Genomic DNA, 21,334 nt, shown 5'->3' on the forward strand with positions numbered 1-21,334 from the left:
TGTTAAAGTGTAATGTTTAACCTTCTGTATCCACGATCAGTGTGTAAACTCCTGACCACTATGTCCATATGCAATAAAACCATTGGTCATCTAGTGAAAATACTCTACTAAGATCATACAAAGATCTTAACAAAGATTTTTGTATAGATCTCTACTAAGATCCATATTAAAGTAAAGTTTAGAGAAGCTAAACTAATTACATTGTATCGTTGCTCAGGATATAGTAAGGAAAAAGCAAACTAGTACTATTAGATTGAAAAATAATTGGCCTGTTTCTTTTTTTTCTGAGGCAATGTTAAAAAAGCCAGAAAATCTGGAAAACAACTGCACCCATATGCCTGCAAAAAAACCCAGAAAATACTGGTCTGACCACATAGTCATACTCTAAAGAAAAAAGGCTAAGGTTGTACAAACCCTTGACAAAATCAACACTAATCCCCACTAGAACAGAACAAAACACTCATGGTCGGCAGCACAACGCACAATACAAGTGTCACTGTGCAATCTGCCCTACAGGAATAGGATTCCAATGGTTACTTTGTACAGGTGTGGCTGACTTTTTTATGGATATAGACTGCCATAGAAACTGTGATATGTTCTAAATTCATTGGGGTGTGCCATCCATTTTGATGAAGATACAAGGGTCAATTTAGTTGTGCATAAAATTGCACAAACTAGTTTTGCAAGCTGCCTAAATATTTTGCATATACCAACAAAACATAAAATCTAAAACATCCAATTTCTGTATGAAAAGGTTTTGCAAAGTACAACATTTGAAGGGTTTTAGTGATGACTAAAACTCATCCATCCTCAGCTTTATGTCTCTCCTAAATATCTTTTTATTGTAATTTTTTTAAAATTCATTCATATTTTGACTTTGTTCTAAGCCATTACCCAAATTGAAATGCACAAACTCCTTTTTGTTGTACCCACACATTCTCTTTGCACCTTAAATTATAAACTGCCTTTTCTGTAAACACTTCTATGAATGCTTTTAAGTAATGCTTTTTTATGCTTTTCAGTAAATTGGACATAATTATTGTAACTTTGGATTTGATCAAACTGGCACGTTTTAACACGTGTAACATTAAATACAGTTAATTTGTGATTTCTCATTTTTGTGGTATGTGTAAGGGTCGTAGATTTTTGAATAGGTGTTACCCCAGACCTCCACACACTGAGTAATACATGACACTTCAAGTGAATTATATAGAATATTCATTAATCTATTATCTGAATTTTCCCCAAAGCTGTAGCATTATTTTCATTTTTGCATGTCTTCCTTGAATTTTCAAGCAGATTCTGCGGTACCATTGCACCCAGATATTTGTTGTCATATGTTTCCTTCAATGTTTGTATTATCAATAATTGTCTGTGTTTTTGCATCAACTGCTATTTTTTTACATTTCTAAATATAAATTAGCTTTTACTCCGACTTACTGACACTTATAAATCTAATGCCAGTTGTATTAAAATTAAGTGCTCAACGTTTCTTTTTGGCAGCGCTTGCAGTGTAAGAAACATTTATACCTCACCTCCATCTTGTGGTTATAATTGGTATTGCAGCTGTCTACATATAGCAGTGACGTGAGTTGCAGCTTTTACAAATCCGTCGCGCCCTTCTTTCAAGGCATTTCCCCGCCTATTTCCTGTACCGTTTGTGGTACTGAAGCCTATCTCAGCAGTATTGGCACCACTAATAAGTCTCCAAAGGGTCATTAAATACCTGTCGCCAGTGCTTCTAAGTCAATTAAACAACTAAAATGTCTGCAGTGCTGGGTCATATAAAGAAGCTAATGTCTATAGTCATGCATCAATACAGTTTAAGCCTTGATCCAAACTCAGAGGTTTATTTGGATGCAAAAGCTGTTTTATGCAAGAAAAAAAGCTACATTGGAGAATGCATATTTACAAGAAAATGCACATTAGAAATCACACAATGACATGGAGAGTGTAAACAGAAGTTTACTATACATTAAAGTTGGATGTTCTGATGAGAGGCAACATAAAGGGGGATGTGACTCATGATAGTGTTCTGCTTCCACAATAGGAAGATGTTTAAGTCAATGCTGATACATAAATCGTCAGCACAACTAAGACCAGATGAAATTATATATATATAAAAGAAACTAAAAAATAAAAAATAATAATAATACATTACAGTGACACACCTTCAATGATGTCATTAAAACATAAAAGTCACTGCATGGTTTGTGGGTTTTGGAACATTGGACATGCTTTATTTCAGAACTTTTCACAATTTATTTAAACATCTCACATATACAAAATAGGTACAATAGACTTTGTGGTGTCATTGTTTGAGAGAGAGAGAGAAAGGCCGCCTGAAAACCATTTGGGACTGGAGGAAAAGTGTGCTGTCAATGTGAACACTGCGAGTGGAACTGGGGCAGTACAAAAGAAAAGCCTGAAAAAACTTAGAAGGACAAGAAAAGTCAGAAAATTAAAAAAAAAAAAAAACAGAAAACAGACATTAGACATAAGAGTTTAGGAACATTCCACCTGCTTAAAGTGGGGGAGTATCAGCGGGATTGATGTTAGACTCCTCATAGGTCAATACAAAGTAATACAGTAAAAAGTGGTTCGTTCCACAGCTGCATTTTAGCACCATAGGTCTCTGCTTCAAGTAACTGAGCACCTTCCAAGCAGGACAAAGCTTGAAGCATTAGAAGTCTTAACATCTCGGTTGTGGACTCAGGTTTTTGTCAATACTATTTTCTTTGAGTACAGGCATGAGGTAGTTCAAACCTTTTTTGTTCTTGGAAATTGTGGTTTTAAACCTCTTCTTTGGAAGATATACAAAGACCACAAAATGTGATGCATACTTTCAGCATTTTTATTACACTTCTTTTATTTTTTACAAAAAAAGATGCCATGATGTTCCACAACAAGGTGTTATCCCGCGTCCCTTTGGGTTTGGCTGTATTAATTTGCATTGCACAAAATCTCCGTTCAGTCCGTTCGGTCCTCTCCGATAGTTGCCCATCTTAAGCAAGTGGATGTGCAGAGAAGTCAGCATTCAGTACAAAAAAAAAAAAACAGAGAAGGGCAGAGATTTCTTTTTTTTTGTTCTTTCTCTCTTTTTGGTGTTAATTTATCATGAGTCTATTTATTTGAAACAGACTGGGCCAATGTCCAAACCAAACTCCTGATCAGGTCCACCAATGTCCAAAGGTGCAATGTCGAGGATGGGGAGGCGAGTTGGTTTATTTGTTCTGTACTCAATCACTGTCTTGCTCCACTCACCAGTGTGTGTCTGCAAAAGGTGAAGGAAAGGAAAATGGAGATTAGACATTGAAAAACGGTGTAGTTCAATGTCTACAAAGAGCCTAAAAAAGCAAAAACTGTACTTACAGTGCAGCCATCCTCCAGCACGGAGAAGGTGAAGCGGCTGTTGCCCTCGGCCCTGAGCTCCACGTCATTGGAGCCCTGGAGCACAACGGCCTTCTTCAGGTTGCCGCTCTCACCATCCATGTAGGCAACGCTGTTCTTGCAGTGGTAGGTGATGTTCTGGCTAGCCTGGTTGGAAAGCAGGCGCATGAAAGCCAGCTGCGTGGCCATGCTCTGTGGGCTGAGGGTCTCGTCGTTGTAGGTAAACTACAGGACAGAACCAAGCAGAAAAGTTAGGATTTCAAAGGACTGCCAAATTCAGGGTAGGCATTCTTATTTGACTGCGTCCCCCTTGCACCTCGGTACCGCCGTTGATGGTCTCTCCGAACCACACGTGCTTCCTGTTGTCTGTGCTTCTGTACCAGTTCTTGCGTGCAATGCTCTCTGGATGGGCATAGATGCAGGTCTCGCGGGTGGTAAAGTCGCAGAAGACCTTGATGGCATCATTGATGCAGCCCTGGTTGGGGTCAATCCAGTAGAATCCTGAGGAGGAGAAGGCATCAGTCGAATGTTTTGGGTTTGGAGGAGGGTGGAAAGCTAATATAAATGCATCATACTAAATCAGGGCCTATAAGCTGCTTACCGCTGCTCCAGTCGGGGTGACTGAGCTTGATGTCGCGGCAGGTGCGGGCAGGGTTCTTTCTGGATCCCTCGGGGGTAAGCAGGTTGTCAATCTGAGTGTTGAGAGACTTGATGGTGGCATCAACTTCGTAGTCCTTGGCTCTGAGAGCTGGCTGATCAGCTCTGTATTCATCGTATCCGGAGACGTCGTATCCGCCACCAGATGGGCCAGGAGGTCCGGGCAGACCAGGAGATCCAGCAGGGCCCTACAATGGATATGACAGTTGATCAATAGGCTGCAAACCTATCTGAATCTTCTACTTTAGACATAGAACACAAATCGTAGCACACAAATCTGTCTAAAATACTGATACATAGGTGAAGGAAAGTCAAACTTACAACTGGTCCAACATATCCAGGAGGTCCACGGGAGCCAGGAGGACCCATAGGACCATGTGTGCCAGCTCTACCATCTTTACCAGGGGGTCCATTGGGTCCAGAAGGTCCCTAAAGAAGAGATAATTGTTTACAGCCATTTAAAATAATGTACAGCTAACAATTACAGCATGCATAGAACTTGGAGCCCCAGTGTCAAAGAAGTCTTTTCATTTCTTTTTTCTTTCTTTTTTTCTTCATTTCTTCTTTTTTCTTTTTTGCAATGTTGTGTGAAAGAAATCTGCTAATGTGAAGAAATGCTGCATTTGATTTATCAAGAAAGTCAGTAGCTCACTCCCAGAGCTAAAGTCCTGGGAGTGAAGTCAATACCCCAGATAAGCTCCTTCAAGTTGCAAGCCAGAAAATCTGTAGTAGTTGCTGCTTGTTGTGATGCTAAGCTCAAGCAGCAGTGCACGCTAATAGCAACATTTTATTTCTAAAGCACCATGATTGCAAATAGAGGTTGTCCTGCATTAACGTGGGGGGTTCTTTGAGACTTTCCCTCTAAGAGTTTCAAGGAGATTATTGCTGCATTTATGAATGGGAAGTTAAAAAATCCACCTTTAATTAAAACACACCACTATGTTGGACAACTTTGAACTACGTTTTGTGTAAGACAGTGGCTTCACACTTATGATCACCTCAAGAACAAATAAAGAATAGTCTCTAATTCAGGATTAAACTCACTCTGGGTCCAGCATGTCCAAGGGCTCCAGCAGGACCGCTCTCACCAGGAGGTCCCTGTGGGAAAAGAAAAGTCCCAAATCATACACATTCTTTATGCCCTCCATCTTCCAAAATTAACACCAGTCAATAAAATGATACTCACTGAAGGTCCGGGCATTCCCTGGAGACCAGGATGTCCACGAAGACCCTTCATGCCTCTGTCTCCCTTCTCTCCAGCAACTCCCTTCTCACCACGGGGTCCAGAAGGTCCCTACAACACACAGATATCAGCCTTTATTTCAGTCGTCACACAAGGTCATAGAAATGTGTTGAAGTCATGTTTCATGGAACCAAATTGTGTGGCATATTTATTGTACTTACTGGAGCGCCTCTGGCTCCAGCAGGTCCAGCGGGTCCAGAAGGACCTGATGGGCCCTAGGGACACATCAACAAATATATGAATGAGACAAGCTGATATATTTAAAGGTAAACAATTTGAATAGACAAGGAAGAACAATAATTACAGCCTCTCCACGGTTTCCAGGTCTACCAGCAGCTCCAGTTGGTCCGGCAGGTCCGGGAGCACCAGCAAGTCCCAAGGCACCAGGAGATCCAGGCTCACCACGATCTCCCTAAGCATGACAAACAAGAGAACAGGCAGCTCAGAGCGTACTGTGTTTTTCTCCTGAGAACAATCATGTTTAAATGTACCCTCAGGACGTTACCTTGAATCCAGAGGCACCGGGACGACCAGGGGGTCCGTCGTTACCGGGGCTACCCTGTTTCGGACAAAGAGTGGGTATAAAGGCAAAAAACATTCATTAACAAACTTTGTGAAATATACATATGAGATGCTAAAGCAAGTGATGTTGTCCTTAACTCTTCTTGATTAGCTCCAGTTTCTCTGTGTATACAGTTATAGTGGTCTACTTTACAATAATGAAACCCACTACTAATGTAATTATTTCTGTTTTTCATGTTAGAAAAAGGAATTAAATCAGTATATCCAATATATTGATTCGGTATATACAGAGACAAAACATGCAATAGCATCATTTGAAGGAAGCTTGAAGTTTATAATCTCCTTAATTTTGACCATAGGCAGGTAGGCTTACTATCTGCATTTTGGACATAATTTATACTTGTTAAGTCATGGACTAATGAAGAAAAGTAGCATCTAGGTCAACATATAACCCATTTCTTTCTACAACTATTTTGTGAATAAGTATGCCAATTCAATAAATGATGTATTAACTTGAAATTTATTGAAGCATTGAGAGTTTTATCCACTTTTCTTCATCTTACAGTAGCTGTAATATGACTGTCTCAAACCTCAAAGTAAACTTTTAAAAGCTGAAATTTGCCTTCTAAAATTTCTCATTCAGAATATTCCTGCTGGTGTTTGATACAATGAAGAAACTGCAGCATAGTTACACATTTAAGCACAAACCACAATAAAAGTTACCAAAGATGTTATCTGTCATTAGCTCAGCCAATCAAATAGCCTACATTAAAAATGATTTTTTTACAGATGACCCACATTTGGCAAGTAGGGTTGAAAATATTTTTTCTACAATTCTGAAATCTTTTTAACTATTTTCTATCTTTAAATAACATAAGTCTTGTGCTTTTAGATTGTATTCAGACTTTTTAAAAATCATAGTTAGACTCAAATTCTCATTGCTAAAATGTGCTCATAATCTGATTTATCTGGGAGAAGCAAAACAAGGTTTTATCTGCCTATGAGACAGGAATGCATACAGAGATTAAGGACAAGGAAATAGCCTAGTAACATATCCAGGCTAACCATGCAGCTTTGTTGAAGTTGTCAGGAAACGGGAAAACATTTCACCTACCCCTTAAGGAGGTGAACTAGTCAGTCTGCTGCTTCTAAAAGTGGATTCATACTTAATTATTGACGAAGAAATCAATCTGCCTCATAGTACACACGAAAAATTATAATGATGAGTTGAATGTTGCGGCTTCCATTGATAATCTGGGCTTGAACTATTGTGAATGATGGACTTCTTAAACTTTTGTCTGCATTGTCTTGTTAGTTGATCAAATAATGTAGTTTTTATTAAAAATATGAATACATGTCATCAGGTAAAGCAAAAATGGTGCTGTGTGGAACCTGGAAATTAGAGGATGCTCCCTTATACCAGCGACTTTCCATACTTTTTTCCATTTGGTTTGGTTACAGTTACTTGACTTTCTGTTTCATTTAGGCTAGTTGTGTTGCTTGTTCTGTGTAAAATGAGTCTGCATTGGTTGAGAAATAAGTTGATAGAGTTTAAATATATTTCAAAATAACTACACTAGGAGCTATCAGCTCTTTCTTTTAAGCAATCATTCCTTTCAACATTTTGAACAAGAACTAACTAGCTAACTGGCTAAATTTCTGACTAAGTGTTACCTCGCGTCCAGCCTCTCCTTGAGGTCCGGTCATACCAGGCATGCCAATGTTACCAGGGGGACCACGGGCTCCAGATGGACCAGCGGGTCCAGGTCTACCAGGCTCTCCCTGGAATATTATAAAACAGAAAATGAGACATGGACCAAAACACATGTTGAAGCAGATATGATGCTAATTATCAATTGAAGTATATTCCAGTTTATCACTGGGGCTGTTTAAAGATCCGTGATCCTTTGTTTGAACAGTTTTATTACATTTCTGTGCTACTGAGATATAACATGGGATTGATAAGATGGCTTTTTACACTGTCCTTAGGCAGGGGGGTGTCTAGGTACTAACTTGCACTTACCACAGCACCAGCACCACCAGGTGTACCACGATCTCCTCTAGCACCAGGCAGACCAACGAATCCTGTAATTCCCAGAGGGCCAGTGGGTCCAGGAGCACCAGAAAGTCCCTGACAATATGCACAAACACTCATGATTAATCACCATAACAATTTGAGGTGATGTGTAGAGACATTTCATTAAATTCTCATCATTTTTTCTTCCCTCTCCATATTTCTTTTATGTGATTTTGTAGTACTTACAGCGGGGCCAGACTCTCCGGAGGGTCCCTTCTCTCCAGGAGGACCAGGTGGTCCAACCATTCCTTGCTCACCAGAAGGACCAGCAGGACCAGAGTCACCACGGAGACCACGAGGTCCGTCTTTTCCAGCGTTACCGGAGGGGCCAGGAGGTCCCACAATACCCTGGGGAAAAAGGAGAGAGGAGTACATTGTGTAATGTGTGGCTTATTTGTGTGTGTGTTTGGTTTTATGGAGAATTGCACAATGAAAGTACTCACAGCAGGGCCAGGAGCACCAACTCTGCCAGCAGCACCAGGCAAACCAGTCAGACCCTGAACAAAAACACATACAGAGGTTAGAAACAGAGGTCTTATAGGTGTGCGTGTGCTTTTTAAATAAAAAAAACTGAACCAAACTCAAGGAATTAATACAATATATCTTATCCAGTAAGAGTCTTTAAGCTTTATGTGTATTTTTTGAAGAAGAGTGTGATATTTATAAAAGCTAAACGTGTGTTATATCCCTCAATTTAGCAGATATCGATGCTGTATTACAATTATTATTTGGAATAAGGAGGTACGCCACAAAACTGAACTGAAAAGCGATGATAGAAAGCATGTGTGTGGCAGGTGGATATACAACATATGGTACTGCATTTGAGCTTTTAATCGAGTACTCACTGGAGGACCAGTTTCTCCACGAGCGCCAGGAGGTCCAGCAGAGCCAGCTGGGCCCTAGATAGCAAAAAAAAAAGAAATAAGAAAAATCTCTTCATCTCTTCAAATCTCGCCATACCCTATGACACTATTTGAACTGCAATCGTAACAAGAGTGAGAAAGCGAGATTGTGAGTGTGCTTACAGCAGGTCCAGACTGTCCAGCGGGTCCAGCAGGGCCAGCGGATCCAGACTCTCCCTTTCCCCCGGCAGGTCCACGCTCTCCTCTGGCTCCGGCCTGACCATCAAGACCCTGTGGGAGAACCAAAGGATGTAAACGTCCGGACAAGCTTTTGTGCTTGTTAAGCAAATCTTCAGTATATGCGTTAACCCAAATCTCTTTGTAATTTTAACCTATTAAAGAATCAGGCTTACAGGGGGTCCAGCAAATCCGGGGGATCCGGCAGGTCCAACCTCTCCACGCTCACCCTGTAGATAAGAAGAACTTTGTCAAAAAAGGCTCCCTAAAACCTTGTTTTATGATGACATATGATGTAGTTAAGGTATGTAAATAATAGGAAATCTATCTTACAGAGGGTCCACGAGGTCCAGCAGGGCCAGAGGGTCCAAAGGAACCAACCTCACCCTAGAAGAGACAAAAGACAGAATAAGAATTACTCTAACGCTTAATCAACTACAACATATGCATTAGACTCAATGCCTGTTAATGTGGCCGTCTGAACTCTACAGGGCCACATAAATAGAGTCTTCAAGATAACAGGTGTGTGCTTAGATATTATTTTAATCAATAAAGTCAAAGCACTTTTTATCCATATTCTGCCAAATAACATTAATGTGAAAAGAAAAAGTATTGTCGAATGCAGACACAGCTTTTGCAATAATATTTTTAAAGCTTATTAATGGATTTTTAGCAGTATATTTGGTCAAAACTGGCCCTCTGGGAATATTCCTGATCTTGATGTGGCCCAAAGTGAAAATGAGTCTGACAGTCCTGAATTATACAATCTTTTTATATGAATAGATACCAAGCAGAAAATATGTTCCTTGCATATGTTCTGTAATATATGTAAATGCTGTATGAGAATATTAAAATATCCACGTTGTTTTTTTTTTTTAATTAACAAAACGAATTAAAAATAATTACAGAAATGGAAGAAGAAAAAAAAATATGTATGGACGTTGTTTTATTGAATCATATCCACTGCCATCTTTTGCTAGGTTAGCAGCTGGAATGTTGCTGCAGTTTATAAAACAGCCACCAGATGGCAGCAGTGCGACTGTTGCTTTAAATATAGCAATTTGCTACAGGTTTAATTTGGATTTTACCGCAGAGAAAAGCAAAAGATTTGAAAACGAAGTACAGATTTGTTCAGAATTCATATTTTTACACTTCTGTAATCCCAACGGCTTCTCCTGATAGCTTATTGTTGCAAAGCTTTGGTTTAAGAAGTCTACCTTGAGTGTTGGCAGGTAAGTGTTGGCAGGAGTCATTCATAGCTTACATTTATTTTTGTTGATATTTGTTTGTTTGGCAGGAATAGTCCTGCGCTGGTGACATTTGCCAAGATTTGTCAGTTATCTATTTCTCACAACTAATACACCAACTGACCTTATCACCGTTGGCTCCAGTGGGTCCAGGAGGGCCAGGAGGTCCAGCAGGGCCCTGGTAGGAGATTAAAGGGGATAGTCAATAAGGGGTACAGGCTCCAATATTTTGTTTTTAGGTGTATCTCAAAAGAACAGGAGAGTTTAACCTACACGAGAGCCATCTCTGCCAGAATTTCCATCAGGGCCTCTGTGTCCGGTCTCTCCCTGAGAATGAAAGCAGTAGTTAGACGGGCTGTAACTTTCAAACAGAATATAGTAAAATATGTGGATGTGGTAGATTTTTTTTTTCTCTTAAATTTACCTTCTCTCCCTTGCCTCCTGGACCACCAGCTACACCACGCTCACCGGGGATGCCAGCAGATCCTTGATGTCCGGCAGCCCCAGCAGCTCCAGCAGCTCCTGGCTCTCCCTAGCAGCAGAAAAGGAAAAAAATCTGTTTATCTTCCTTACATTTTTTTAAAAATCATAATAGGTTTTTGACAATTTTTTCTTCCTTTGGATTACCTTGCCACCATCAGGTCCAGGGGCTCCAGCTGGTCCACGGGGTCCAATTGGTCCCTGAGCTCCAGAAGCGCCAGCAGCACCTGGGTTACCACGCTCTCCCTGCAGAGTATAGACGCTTATTTAATTTCTGATCTCCTGGTTCTTGTACATGCACGTGAAAGCAAAGTGACCTCACCTTGCCACCAGCTGGTCCAGCGGCTCCCTGCTCTCCTGGGATACCCTAGAGCACCACATCGTTTGGTTAGATTTAGTTAGACTGCACCAATATTTGTGTTTCATCCGCGAAACTTGTTTTGAGTTCATTTACTTACTCTTTCTCCAGGCTTGCCAGCCTCACCGACAGATCCAGCAGGTCCAGGCAGACCCTACAAACACCAAGTGTCAACACAAGATCCAACAGCGTCAAACAAGAAAATAGTAAATTGAGTATAATTTAAAAACAAAACAAAAAACAATACAGAAATTAATATCAAAGTGCTCTTTACTGTCAAATTATTACCTAAAACTCAAACCCTCAGAATATTTCTCACTAACCAGACAAAAATGGTGATGTTGCCCTCAGTGTAAACAACATGAAAATGCTAAAGGTTAACTTGCTAAATCTGGATGGAACTTATAGATTATTGAAGCTATTAAGATCAGGACAGGCCAGTCTTAAGTGGCCGTGAAGAAAGATGTCCATAAACATTCAGTGCTAAGACAATATGTAGCCATCAGAAATGCTTTTATCTCCTTGTATTGCCTCCATTTTGGTAATCAGAGAAGAGAAATGTTCAAACCTGGAAGCCAGGAGCTCCAGCTGGTCCCTGCTCTCCCTTCTCACCAGCACCGCCCTACATCAAGGAGAAAACATTCTTGAAAATGGATGCTAAAATCCTATTTTGCAAGAACGGATATTACAGTAAGCCTTTTATGCAGAGACACTTACAGCAGCTCCCATGGGGCCAGTGGCTCCGTTGTTGCCGTCAGGTCCAGGGGGTCCCTGATAACAGAGATAGCAACTAAGCATACAGCAACACTGAACAGCTGAAACAGAAATTATGCAAATGTTTATGCTTTCATAACATTATATTCTCTGACATACTCTCAGACCAGTGGGGCCACTAGGTCCCTTCTCTCCAGGTTTGCCCGGCTCTCCCTGAGGGAAAACAGGATTTATAGGTAAGACGGAGCTGAAACAAACGCGTACAATTTGAACTGCTCTTTTTTTTCTTCAGGTCCTGCATAATGCCCACTCACAGAGGGTCCTTTGGGTCCAGGGAAACCAATGTTTCCTGGCTGGCCTCTAGGTCCAGTTGGGCCGGGAGGTCCAGAACGGCCATCTTGTCCAGCAGGACCCTGGAAGATGAAGAAGTGTCACCTCAATCCATTGGAGAAACAGTCATGAGACCAGCAGCAACTCTCTAGAGAGAGTAGAACTAAGGTTTACTCACAGAAGGTCCCTCCTTTCCTGGGGGTCCAGAGCTTCCAGGGCTTCCTGGGAGACCCTTTAGAAAACAAACATGGAGAAGTTATGAAGAGTCCACATTTTCAGGGGGACCGCAGAAGCGAATTAGCTTTTGCTATAATCTGGTACAGTGCATCAGTTGATGACATTTATGTTTGAGTTGTGCATTGTCCCTTTATAAATCAAGTTCATTGTCACTCTAGGATGGTCTATTCCTCCTCTACATGAAGAAATGATTAAAAACACTCACTCTGAGACCGGCAGGGCCAGGCTCGCCAGCACGACCGGCATCTCCAGGGGGTCCACGAGGTCCAGCAGCACCAGAAGCACCACGGGCACCAGGCATACCCTGTTGTGGTCAAAACGTGGTCAAAATTAGAAATAGTAGCTCACTGAATGGACAGATGTTTGAGTGTCTTTCGCGTAATGCTCACAATTGGGCCAGTTCTTCCATCGGAACCAGGCAGACCACGGCTTCCGGGAGCACCCTGAGGGTGACACATGGCTATCAGCTACTGAAGCTAGGTCAGAGGTCAAACATTACCATAACAGATTATGGTAGGACACTTACTCTAGCACCACGGCTGCCAGCAGGCCCATTAGCACCAATCTCACCAGTGGGTCCTCTCTTGCCCTCCTCACCTTGAGTTCCAGGAGGTCCCTGAGGGCCAGCGTTACCCTGAGGGAGGCAGTAATGAAGTTTAGCGTCTTGAACAGATTTGCTTTGCATTTTGAATAAATCATCTTTTAAACTTACAGGCTCTCCTTTGCCACCAGTGTCTCCCTTGACACCCTGAGGACCAGGATCACCCTAAAACATACAGAGAAATAGAAATGCAATTCAACCAAAGAGAAATTATATGTTATAAGTGTTTTCTTAACATTTACAAGTAAAGCATCTTTTGTGATTAGTGTGCATTGCTAAACAGTAGCATTGTGTCTGCATTTGGACCTGCAAAGCAAAAGGCTTTCTTTTGTAAAACTTGTGCAGTACAAGCACTGCTTCTACTCCATTATTATCGTAGTAGTGCATACGGAAAGTGCTATAAAGGTGTATTAATATATATACCTATATTAATAAAAAAAAGTTAAGAGATAACATGTTGGAACTTAAGACCAGTCGAAATAAGAAGTCAGAATCAGCGAAAGCTGAGATGTGCGAGGCTGATGTACATGGATGTTATGAAGGAACAGTTGATCCAGTGGATTCATCTTTCCAGAGAGTTTTATACTCACAGAAAGTCCTCTTGGTCCAGCAGCACCCTGAGGTCCCTGAGGTCCAGGTCCTCCTCTTGGTCCGGGGAAACCAGGAGCTCCACCAGAACCGGGGGTTCCCTTTACAGTAGGAAGGGTGACAGGTCAGCATTGGCGTTTGATAAATCTTTCAGAGCCAGAGTTCAACATAATGCCCTCTGTTGGTTTTGACGTCCAACTGATCATCAACAGGAATACAAAAACGGTTGAGTTTGTGTGTGTCAGGTGTTACAAAGCGAGATTATTTTTTAATGCATCCAACTTATTGGGTATACATAGACAGAAGCTGACAGGTATGCAACTAAAATCTCTTATATAGGGTGCAGTCCAGCTCAACAACTAAAGGAAGTACACACTTTTCTTTTAGGGACTGTATAGACTGAGTGTATTTGGTGTATAAACCTTTCTACATTCTTAAGGTAGGCGTGAGAACCTACTGCAAAATGATTTCCATGTATGCAAATCATAGAACACACCAAAAACTGATTCAGTAAGAGAGTGGATACTCACAGCAGCTCCCTTGGCTCCATTCAGACCATTAGCACCAGGGTTGCCCTATGGGAAAAGTAGAGAAAATTTAATTTCATTTAATTATTTATGTTTATATAGCCCCAAATTACAGTACAGACCAAAAGTTTGGACACACCTGTGTGTCCAAACTTTTGGTCTGTACTGTACAACTAATCTAACTTATCGAAAGGCAATTTACAAGCAATCTCAGTTAAAATACAGCTCTATAGAATGCAGTGAGTTTCAAATTTAATTCTACTACAATGTGGTCATACAGTTGATTTCAGTCTAATTACATACAGTGCTATGAAAACCTAATTAGCACATGAAGATTATCTAAAAAGTCTAATAAATCTTTATGATGTTTGAATATTTTCAAATGAAATGTTTACACAAGTGCCTGAATCCCCTAACAGTACAATATAATCACATAACATAGATACACTATTCCTCTCTCGGTTTTAAAAATTATATTAAATATTATTTCTGTATATCAAGTGAATCATAAAAATCAGTACACAGAAGTACATGTTAGAACATGTACATGCCAAAACAAGAATTTTTTTTTTGAAATATAATAGAAGTTACCCCTTATTTTCAAAGAGAAACTACAAAACAAGCCTCTTTCCAGTGTTCAATAGTATATCAAGGACTTGGAGTCATCTCCCAGACAAATAATAGTTTTAAAAAATATGCCAGTTGACTATTTCTTTTTTTTTTTACTTACAGGGGGGCCAATTGGGCCAACAACACCGTTGGATCCGGGCTCTCCTCTAGATCCCTGAGGTCCAGATGGGCCAGTGCCTCCAGCTGCTCCAAGTTCTCCCTGTTAATGACAACATTTGAATTATTTTTCATTTATTAGTGATAGAGAGAAGAATTAAATGTTAGTGTGTGTAAAAGTGTGTGTTCAAAAATGTATATATTGCTAAAAATATACAATATTTGTGCTTTTCATTTGGAGATTTAGTAAAAAAAAAGTAAAAGACTGCAAGGTATATGTGTGACTATGTTGTTTTCTAACTTTTTTGTGACAAGATTTTTGGCTGTTTAACAGGAAGTGACAAGACATGCACCTTGGGTCCAGGACCGCCTGGGAAGCCTGGGGGGCCAGCAGCACCCAAAGGACCCTGGATAAAAGAGGAAGAAGGATCATGGTGTAAGGAGTTTTCTGACATCCACAGTGTCTCTCGTTTGTTCCTTTGATTGGAAATAAAGAGGGTTTACTCACAGCTGGGCCAGAAGGTCCAACATTGCCATCAGAACCACGAGAACCAGCAGGACCAGCAGGGCCGGGGCGACCTCTCTCACCGGGCTGACCACGTTGTCCCTGAAGACAGAACATCCAACAGAGTTAGTCAAGACCACAGCTGATGGAAACACTTACAGGAATATAAGATGAAGAACATTTAGTTTTATTGTGAACTTACAGCCAGTCCAGAACTTCCAGGAGATCCAGAGGCACCAGACTCACCCTATGGGAGAGTTAGGAAAAAAGAAAATCCCCATTATATATGTAATTATATGCTAACATATGAAGTAGATAAGCACAAATAAAGAGACAGGCTTAAAATAAAAATAAAAAGATGAGCAGAAAGTGAGAAAGCGATCTACGTGTTGAATGGTGCCGTACCTTGGCGCCAGCAGAACCGGGTTCTCCCTTACGTCCATCAATACCAGTGTAACCCTACAACACAGAAGAGTAGAGATGATTAAAGCTGTTACTAAGAGGACAAACTTAAGGTCAACACTTAAGAAAAAAAAATCTAATATAGTAGGTGTTATTTTTTTAAGGATCTGTTATAGGAAAGTCCTCGAAGGGAGATGGAGTGAAGTGAAAATGTGTCTTTATTTCTCTGTCCCAATGGCCAAAGTTCAAGTGAAGACTTAACTCAATTAATTTTAACAGGAGGCCTTCACTAGGCGTCAGTATGAAAGGCACCACTATTAAAATTTAAATGTTCAAATTATCCAGGAATTTTTGGGGGGTAAAAAGAGAAGGGTCAGATAATGAATGATGAGCCACAATAAATTTCTATTCCAAGTTCAAGTTCCGGCAAACAGGCCGAGGGTGAAAAGGTTAAAAGAAGGTAAATCACTCACTCTGTGTCCCTTCATCCCTGGAAGTCCAGGAGTTCCTGGGAATCCACGAGCACCCTACAATTCCATAGCAAAGAAGGTTAAGAAGGAATAAAGATACTGAATCTCAATTTAAGTCACAGCTCTGTGTCCCGGTAAGAACCACTTACCTGAGGGCCGGCGGCACCTCTGTCTCCGGGCTTGCCAGGTCTGCCATTGTTTCCCTATAAATCAATAGAAGAGAACTCACCATTAGCTGCTTATGGATAAAAAAAACCAAAAAACAACTGCTGAAGCTACTCAAATTAAATCGAAAGAAGTGGTGAAAAAAGGTCACAAACATACATCTTCTCCAGATTTGCCAGGTGGTCCAGGGGGTCCACGGGCTCCAACAGGGCCCTGGAAAACAGAAATCAAGCATTAAATACTTAAAGATTGCAATGGCAACTCAAGCTAGTAGGAAGATTTGAGGGAGTACACTTACGTCGTTTCCAGGCTGTCCGGGTTCACCAGCGTGTCCAGTCTGTCCTTGAGGTCCCTGTTGAATAACACACACATCGCTAAGAATTGATGTAAGAACATTTCTGCTTTGCCTCTCTGGGCTCTTTCAACGATGTGTCTTTTTAATTGTCTTTTCGGATTATTAAAGTCTTTATGGATTTGAATAGATTTTGAATTTCAAGGTAAATTTTGAACTATGCCCTTACCTGGGGTCCAGGCATTCCAGGGGAACCTCTGGGTCCCATCAGTCCCTGATAAGAAGAAATATGAAATTATTAATTTCAAGTCACGCTGTGATGGATTTAATCTGAAAGCAATGTAGATAAATTGTGCTTATCTGGATTGCTTTTAGATATTTATACAAATTAATATTTGGCATTATTGATTTGAGACAAAATAGGACTTATTGAGGTAGAGTAGGAAACTTACTGGGGGTCCGGGTCCAGGATCGGGGGCTTTCGAACCATCATATTGAGCAGCAAAGTTCTGTTGAGTAGGTAAAAAACAGAACAATAATTAATTCAATTTAATTCATGAGTAAACCTTACGATGCTACTGCCAGGGTTAACATTGGCCTCACCAGGGCCACAGTCATTTCAGTCTTTACATAAAAGACAATCTAATATTATAAAGAAATTCTCTGACAAAATAATAATACTAGTTTTTACCTAAAATATTACTGACTAAGACATTTTTTAGCATTTGTAAACCTACTTTACATTCCAGTTGCCCACCAGTGACCTAATTTGGCAGCATGCATGTCTTGTCTTAGAAAAGTTCAAAAGGGCAACGGTCAGGAGTCAATGACTAAAATCATACATGCGTCTGTCATACAACTCAAATGAAGACACGATTTTGTGACATCAACGTTTCTTGAGACTATTTTCGAAGATACATGAAAGTTTTTCGAAAAACTGCGTATTTCTTGAGTGTAAAAGGGAGACGTACTCCTCCGAGTCCAGGGGGGCCTGGAGGGCCAGCGGGGCCAGGCAGTCCGGGTTTGCCATCTTTTCCATTAGGGCCAGGAAAACCCTGGAGAAAAGAAGACAATCCGAGTGATGACGTGTTACGGATTTAACAAACAAAGCATGTTTGCCATCGGACAAAACTACTACAAAATTACATGCTGCAAATTTGTTGTAAAAAAAACCAAATGATTGTCATTGTGAAACATTTGCAGTGACTGTAACATAGCAAAACACGCCTGATACAAGCAAAAACCCAAAATTTTTGTCCTGTAAGCCTTTATATTAAAATTCCCATCAAGGGGATCATATGCACGATAAACAAAGGGGAGTGTCAAACTGGGCCTGACAGGTCAGACAGCACCAAGAAACTTCACCAATCACGCTTCATAAAGAACGCGCACATCAAATAATGCATATATGAATTCACTTGGCAGATCAAAGTTAGCAGAGTTTTAATTCAGCTTACCCTGTCACCTCGAGGTCCTTTGTCTCCTCTGGGACCCTGGAGCGCAGAAATCACTTGGTTAGACCACAACACAGATTAGACAGCTTTAAGATGCAAGTATTCCTACCAGGAATCAAGTAGAAGACTTAGGCCTCATTGCATGAGTGAGAGCTATATTGTCAAAACGCTAAACATGCACTGAACAATCTGATTCATTAGTTGGGGGTAGACACAAGCTAAAGGCCATCTTAAATGATCTTACTGGAAATGGCAAATCTATATTCTAGTCAACCTTGTGCTTTGTGGGTCTAACATTCCAAGTTCTAGGCCAATAGATCCGTCCTATACCATGCAGTTATCTAAACACAATCTTGTATATAATGGAAATAAATACATGTATTGATATTTCAGCATGCTGTTGTCTTACTTTGTGGGAACCTGTGATTATTCTCAGTCAATGAAAGACAAACTCTGAATACTGCTTTCAAAAATATCAGAATAAGATAAGGCCTCAACAGTGTAACGCGTATATAATATAAGTGTTCAACATAGTGCACAACAAAGTTGATCTCAATCGTTTCTTGAGAATAAAGAAACAATTCACATTATTTCTTGCTCTAAAGGCAAGTAATATTCTAAAATGCTACCAAAACCATGCAGTGTACACTTTAAGATGCTACTGCTGCTAAAGCTCCAACTGCCAAACCTCAGGCTAGGCAATCTCCATCAAAGCAGAGCGCATCAGACAGAAATGGCCTTTTCTTTCTATTCTCCAGCTCACAGGCCTGAGATCAGACCTTGGTCTTTGCATCTATCTGAAACGAGAGGCAAATATAGACTCCAAACTGACTCAAAGTCAGCTAGTCGTGAAAAACCTCCCTCTGGCCCCTTCTCTGCTGTCCTCAGAAAGGATCCTTTGTGCCAGGCTCTCATGGGTGCCTCTGCACCACGGTTTTAGCTTTCACTGACACGATCTAGAGCCAATAGGACCCTTACCTAACGATGGACAGGAAGAAAGAGAAACTGCTGAGAGAAACAGCTCAGCTCAGTCTAAAAGAAATCCTCTTGTCATGACTGAGACAGCTCACACAGGTCAGCAGTAGCTGACAGTGGCTTTTTCCTGACTTGCTTCAAGGGATTCGGAAGACATGACAAGGTGGACTAGATGAGGTAAAGCTATGTTTTAGATATGTTGTTATGATGGTAGCATGCATGCATACTAACCGCTGTGGCATTGTAGAGATGATGATGCGGGCGAGGAGGGAGGAAAAGGAGAGGGCAGGGGGAGAAAAGGGAATACTCTGTTAGAAAATTTCATAATGTACAGAGCAAACAATCTTGATGTATTCATCCTTATTTTAATTAGATAATACATTATCTATTAAAAAAACATGATGTACTGATTGAAGATATTAAAATAAAGATATACTGGTTATATTTTGTGCCTGGTGAAACATAAAACCTGGCTTTCTGTGTTGCCTGAATGTAGTAGGATTGCTTTTCCTTCACTCATGCCCTCCTTGACATTTAAAGAATATAAAGTATATAATAAAACAAGCAAGTCTCCTCTCAAATTGTGTGCGGCCTAACACGTCTCAGCTCAGACAAAACTAGGAGCTGCAGGCTCAACAAACTCAGTGATTCACTGTAACCACTCTGAGATGTTTTAACCGTGTAATGGAAGTTCATCTCTTGGGAACCTGCAGCATTCCAGATATTAAAGCTGCAAATTGCTAACAGGTCCGAACTAGCAGGGTATGCCTTCGGGACTAGAATATTTTTTGCCTGCCACTGAAAGGCCAAATGTAGGTAATTTCCTATGACATCTGTATACTTCCAGTATACTGCAATGTGCTTTGATTCTGTTGCTGAGGTCCTTGAAAAAGACAAAGGTGGTATTTAGTTTGTCTTGATGACATTTTGCTTCTCTTGTTCATTCTCTGAAGCAGGTGAACGCCAGTTCCTCCCTGGATGGCTTTGGGATCAGGTGGTCATGGCTGGGATTGGAGCTGCTGGGACCTCCCTGTGAACTCTGGCATGTCATGTCCACATTGATCCAGCAGGTGGCATACTAGAGCGTTAATGTGAGACTGGTCGCCTCATATCCCTTTCAGCCTCAAAGGGTCACACCTCAAACCAAAGTTAAGTGAATTGTTTGAGGTATTTTCTTTGAAATTCTCTGTTATTTGGGGGCTATTTTTAGCCTTAAAAACAGGAACTTTAAAGAGAGAGAGACAACTTTTAAAAAATAATTAAAGACTAAAATGTTTTTTATTTTAATTTTCTATTAATTTAGTACTATTTCTTACTAGGCAAATTGTACCTTGTTGATTTAATTCAAAAGAATGCCTAAATTCTTGCCAAATTGGTACTAGCCTCCATGGCCACCAGGGGGAGACACTGCAACGTGAAACGCAAAGCTGCCTTTCTTGGCTGTGTGGATGGAACAATGTGTCCAACGCCCCACAAAAGCTTTCCATCCAACTTTTCTAAAGGATAGTGCCAATGTTAATTCAACATGCATTAAACGATGGGGGGAGACTTGTTATGATGGTCTCACCCACGTAAATGTTTTTCTTACTTATCCCTTAAAAAAGAGACAAAAGCAAAAGAAAACTAATCACATAATAATTGTATCCTTTGATAAAGTGAAGAATCCTCTGCATGAGCTCAGTCCGGTTGAGTTCAGGTTGACCATCATCATGTAGGTCCCAAACAAAAGCCAAGCGAAAACATCCTCAAGAAGTAGGGACCCAAAGGGGGAAAAAGTATAGATCCATCACAGAGAAAGAGTAGACAATCAAAACTTACATTGGCATGATGTTAGATATAACGTTACTGCAAGCAGCAACAGAATCCGAGTATCCACAAAGCTGAGCATGTCTAAGCAGACATGCAGACTCCTTGTGCCGCAGAGCCCCTGTCTTTAAACCACCTTTAAGCAGGCATACAGTTGTGGTGACACGAATAACTCCAAACTTAGCAGATGCCTGCTGCCGTGATGCTAGAATAATAAAGATCTATCAGGCCTATTTATACGGCAGGAGGGTCCCTGGTCTGCGTGTCAAAAGTCGGCCCGTCAGCCAATGGGAGAGGAGAAACCCAATCTGACTCCCATCCCTCTGCAGCTTGGAGGCAGTCATGTGGTCCGGCATCTCCCTGCCTTTTTCCTCTCCACCAGCAACAGTTTGGCAGAGGCTCTGGCGATGATGACGAGTGCAACGTTTTAATTAGATCCATTCTTTTTGAGGACGTGGACAGCGTCGAGGTTTATAAGGCAGATGAAGG

General features: G+C 40.8%; 1 protein-coding gene across 2 annotated transcripts; it reads right to left on the bottom strand.

Moving 5' to 3' along the window:
• Window positions 1-1,834: 1,834 nt before the first annotated feature.
• Window positions 1,835-21,060, bottom strand: col1a2 (collagen, type I, alpha 2). 2 transcript variants are annotated; one of them, XM_028035618.1, is made up of 50 exons: window positions 20,858-21,060; window positions 19,271-19,272; window positions 18,068-18,103; window positions 17,582-17,665; window positions 17,063-17,119; window positions 16,840-16,884; window positions 16,617-16,670; window positions 16,478-16,531; window positions 16,303-16,356; window positions 16,157-16,210; window positions 15,687-15,740; window positions 15,484-15,528; window positions 15,285-15,383; window positions 15,130-15,183; window positions 14,781-14,879; window positions 14,054-14,098; window positions 13,526-13,624; window positions 13,047-13,100; window positions 12,861-12,968; window positions 12,724-12,777; window positions 12,540-12,638; window positions 12,276-12,329; window positions 12,082-12,180; window positions 11,927-11,980; window positions 11,771-11,824; window positions 11,622-11,675; window positions 11,154-11,207; window positions 11,018-11,062; window positions 10,843-10,941; window positions 10,640-10,747; window positions 10,489-10,542; window positions 10,340-10,393; window positions 9,302-9,355; window positions 9,145-9,198; window positions 8,915-9,022; window positions 8,735-8,788; window positions 8,333-8,386; window positions 8,076-8,237; window positions 7,836-7,943; window positions 7,487-7,594; window positions 5,796-5,849; window positions 5,595-5,702; window positions 5,452-5,505; window positions 5,234-5,341; window positions 5,092-5,145; window positions 4,369-4,476; window positions 3,992-4,235; window positions 3,707-3,891; window positions 3,373-3,615; window positions 1,948-3,274 (listed from the first exon to the last, which is right to left on the bottom strand). In XM_028035618.1, the coding sequence occupies exons 1-50, from the start codon at window positions 20,925-20,927 to the stop codon at window positions 3,128-3,130; spliced, it is 4,056 nt and encodes a 1,351-aa protein (XP_027891419.1). In that variant the 5' UTR covers window positions 20,928-21,060; the 3' UTR covers window positions 1,948-3,127. The 2 variants fall into 2 exon arrangements, with proteins under 2 accessions (XP_027891420.1, XP_027891419.1); XM_028035619.1 differs by lacking the exon at window positions 10,843-10,941 and having other exon boundaries at window positions 1,835-3,274.
• Between the last annotated feature and the right edge of the window lie 274 nt (window positions 21,061-21,334).

The sequence above is a fragment of the Xiphophorus couchianus genome, chromosome 13 (assembly GCF_001444195.1).
Source record: "Xiphophorus couchianus chromosome 13, X_couchianus-1.0, whole genome shotgun sequence".
Classification (NCBI taxonomy): Eukaryota; Metazoa; Chordata; class Actinopteri; order Cyprinodontiformes; family Poeciliidae; genus Xiphophorus; species Xiphophorus couchianus.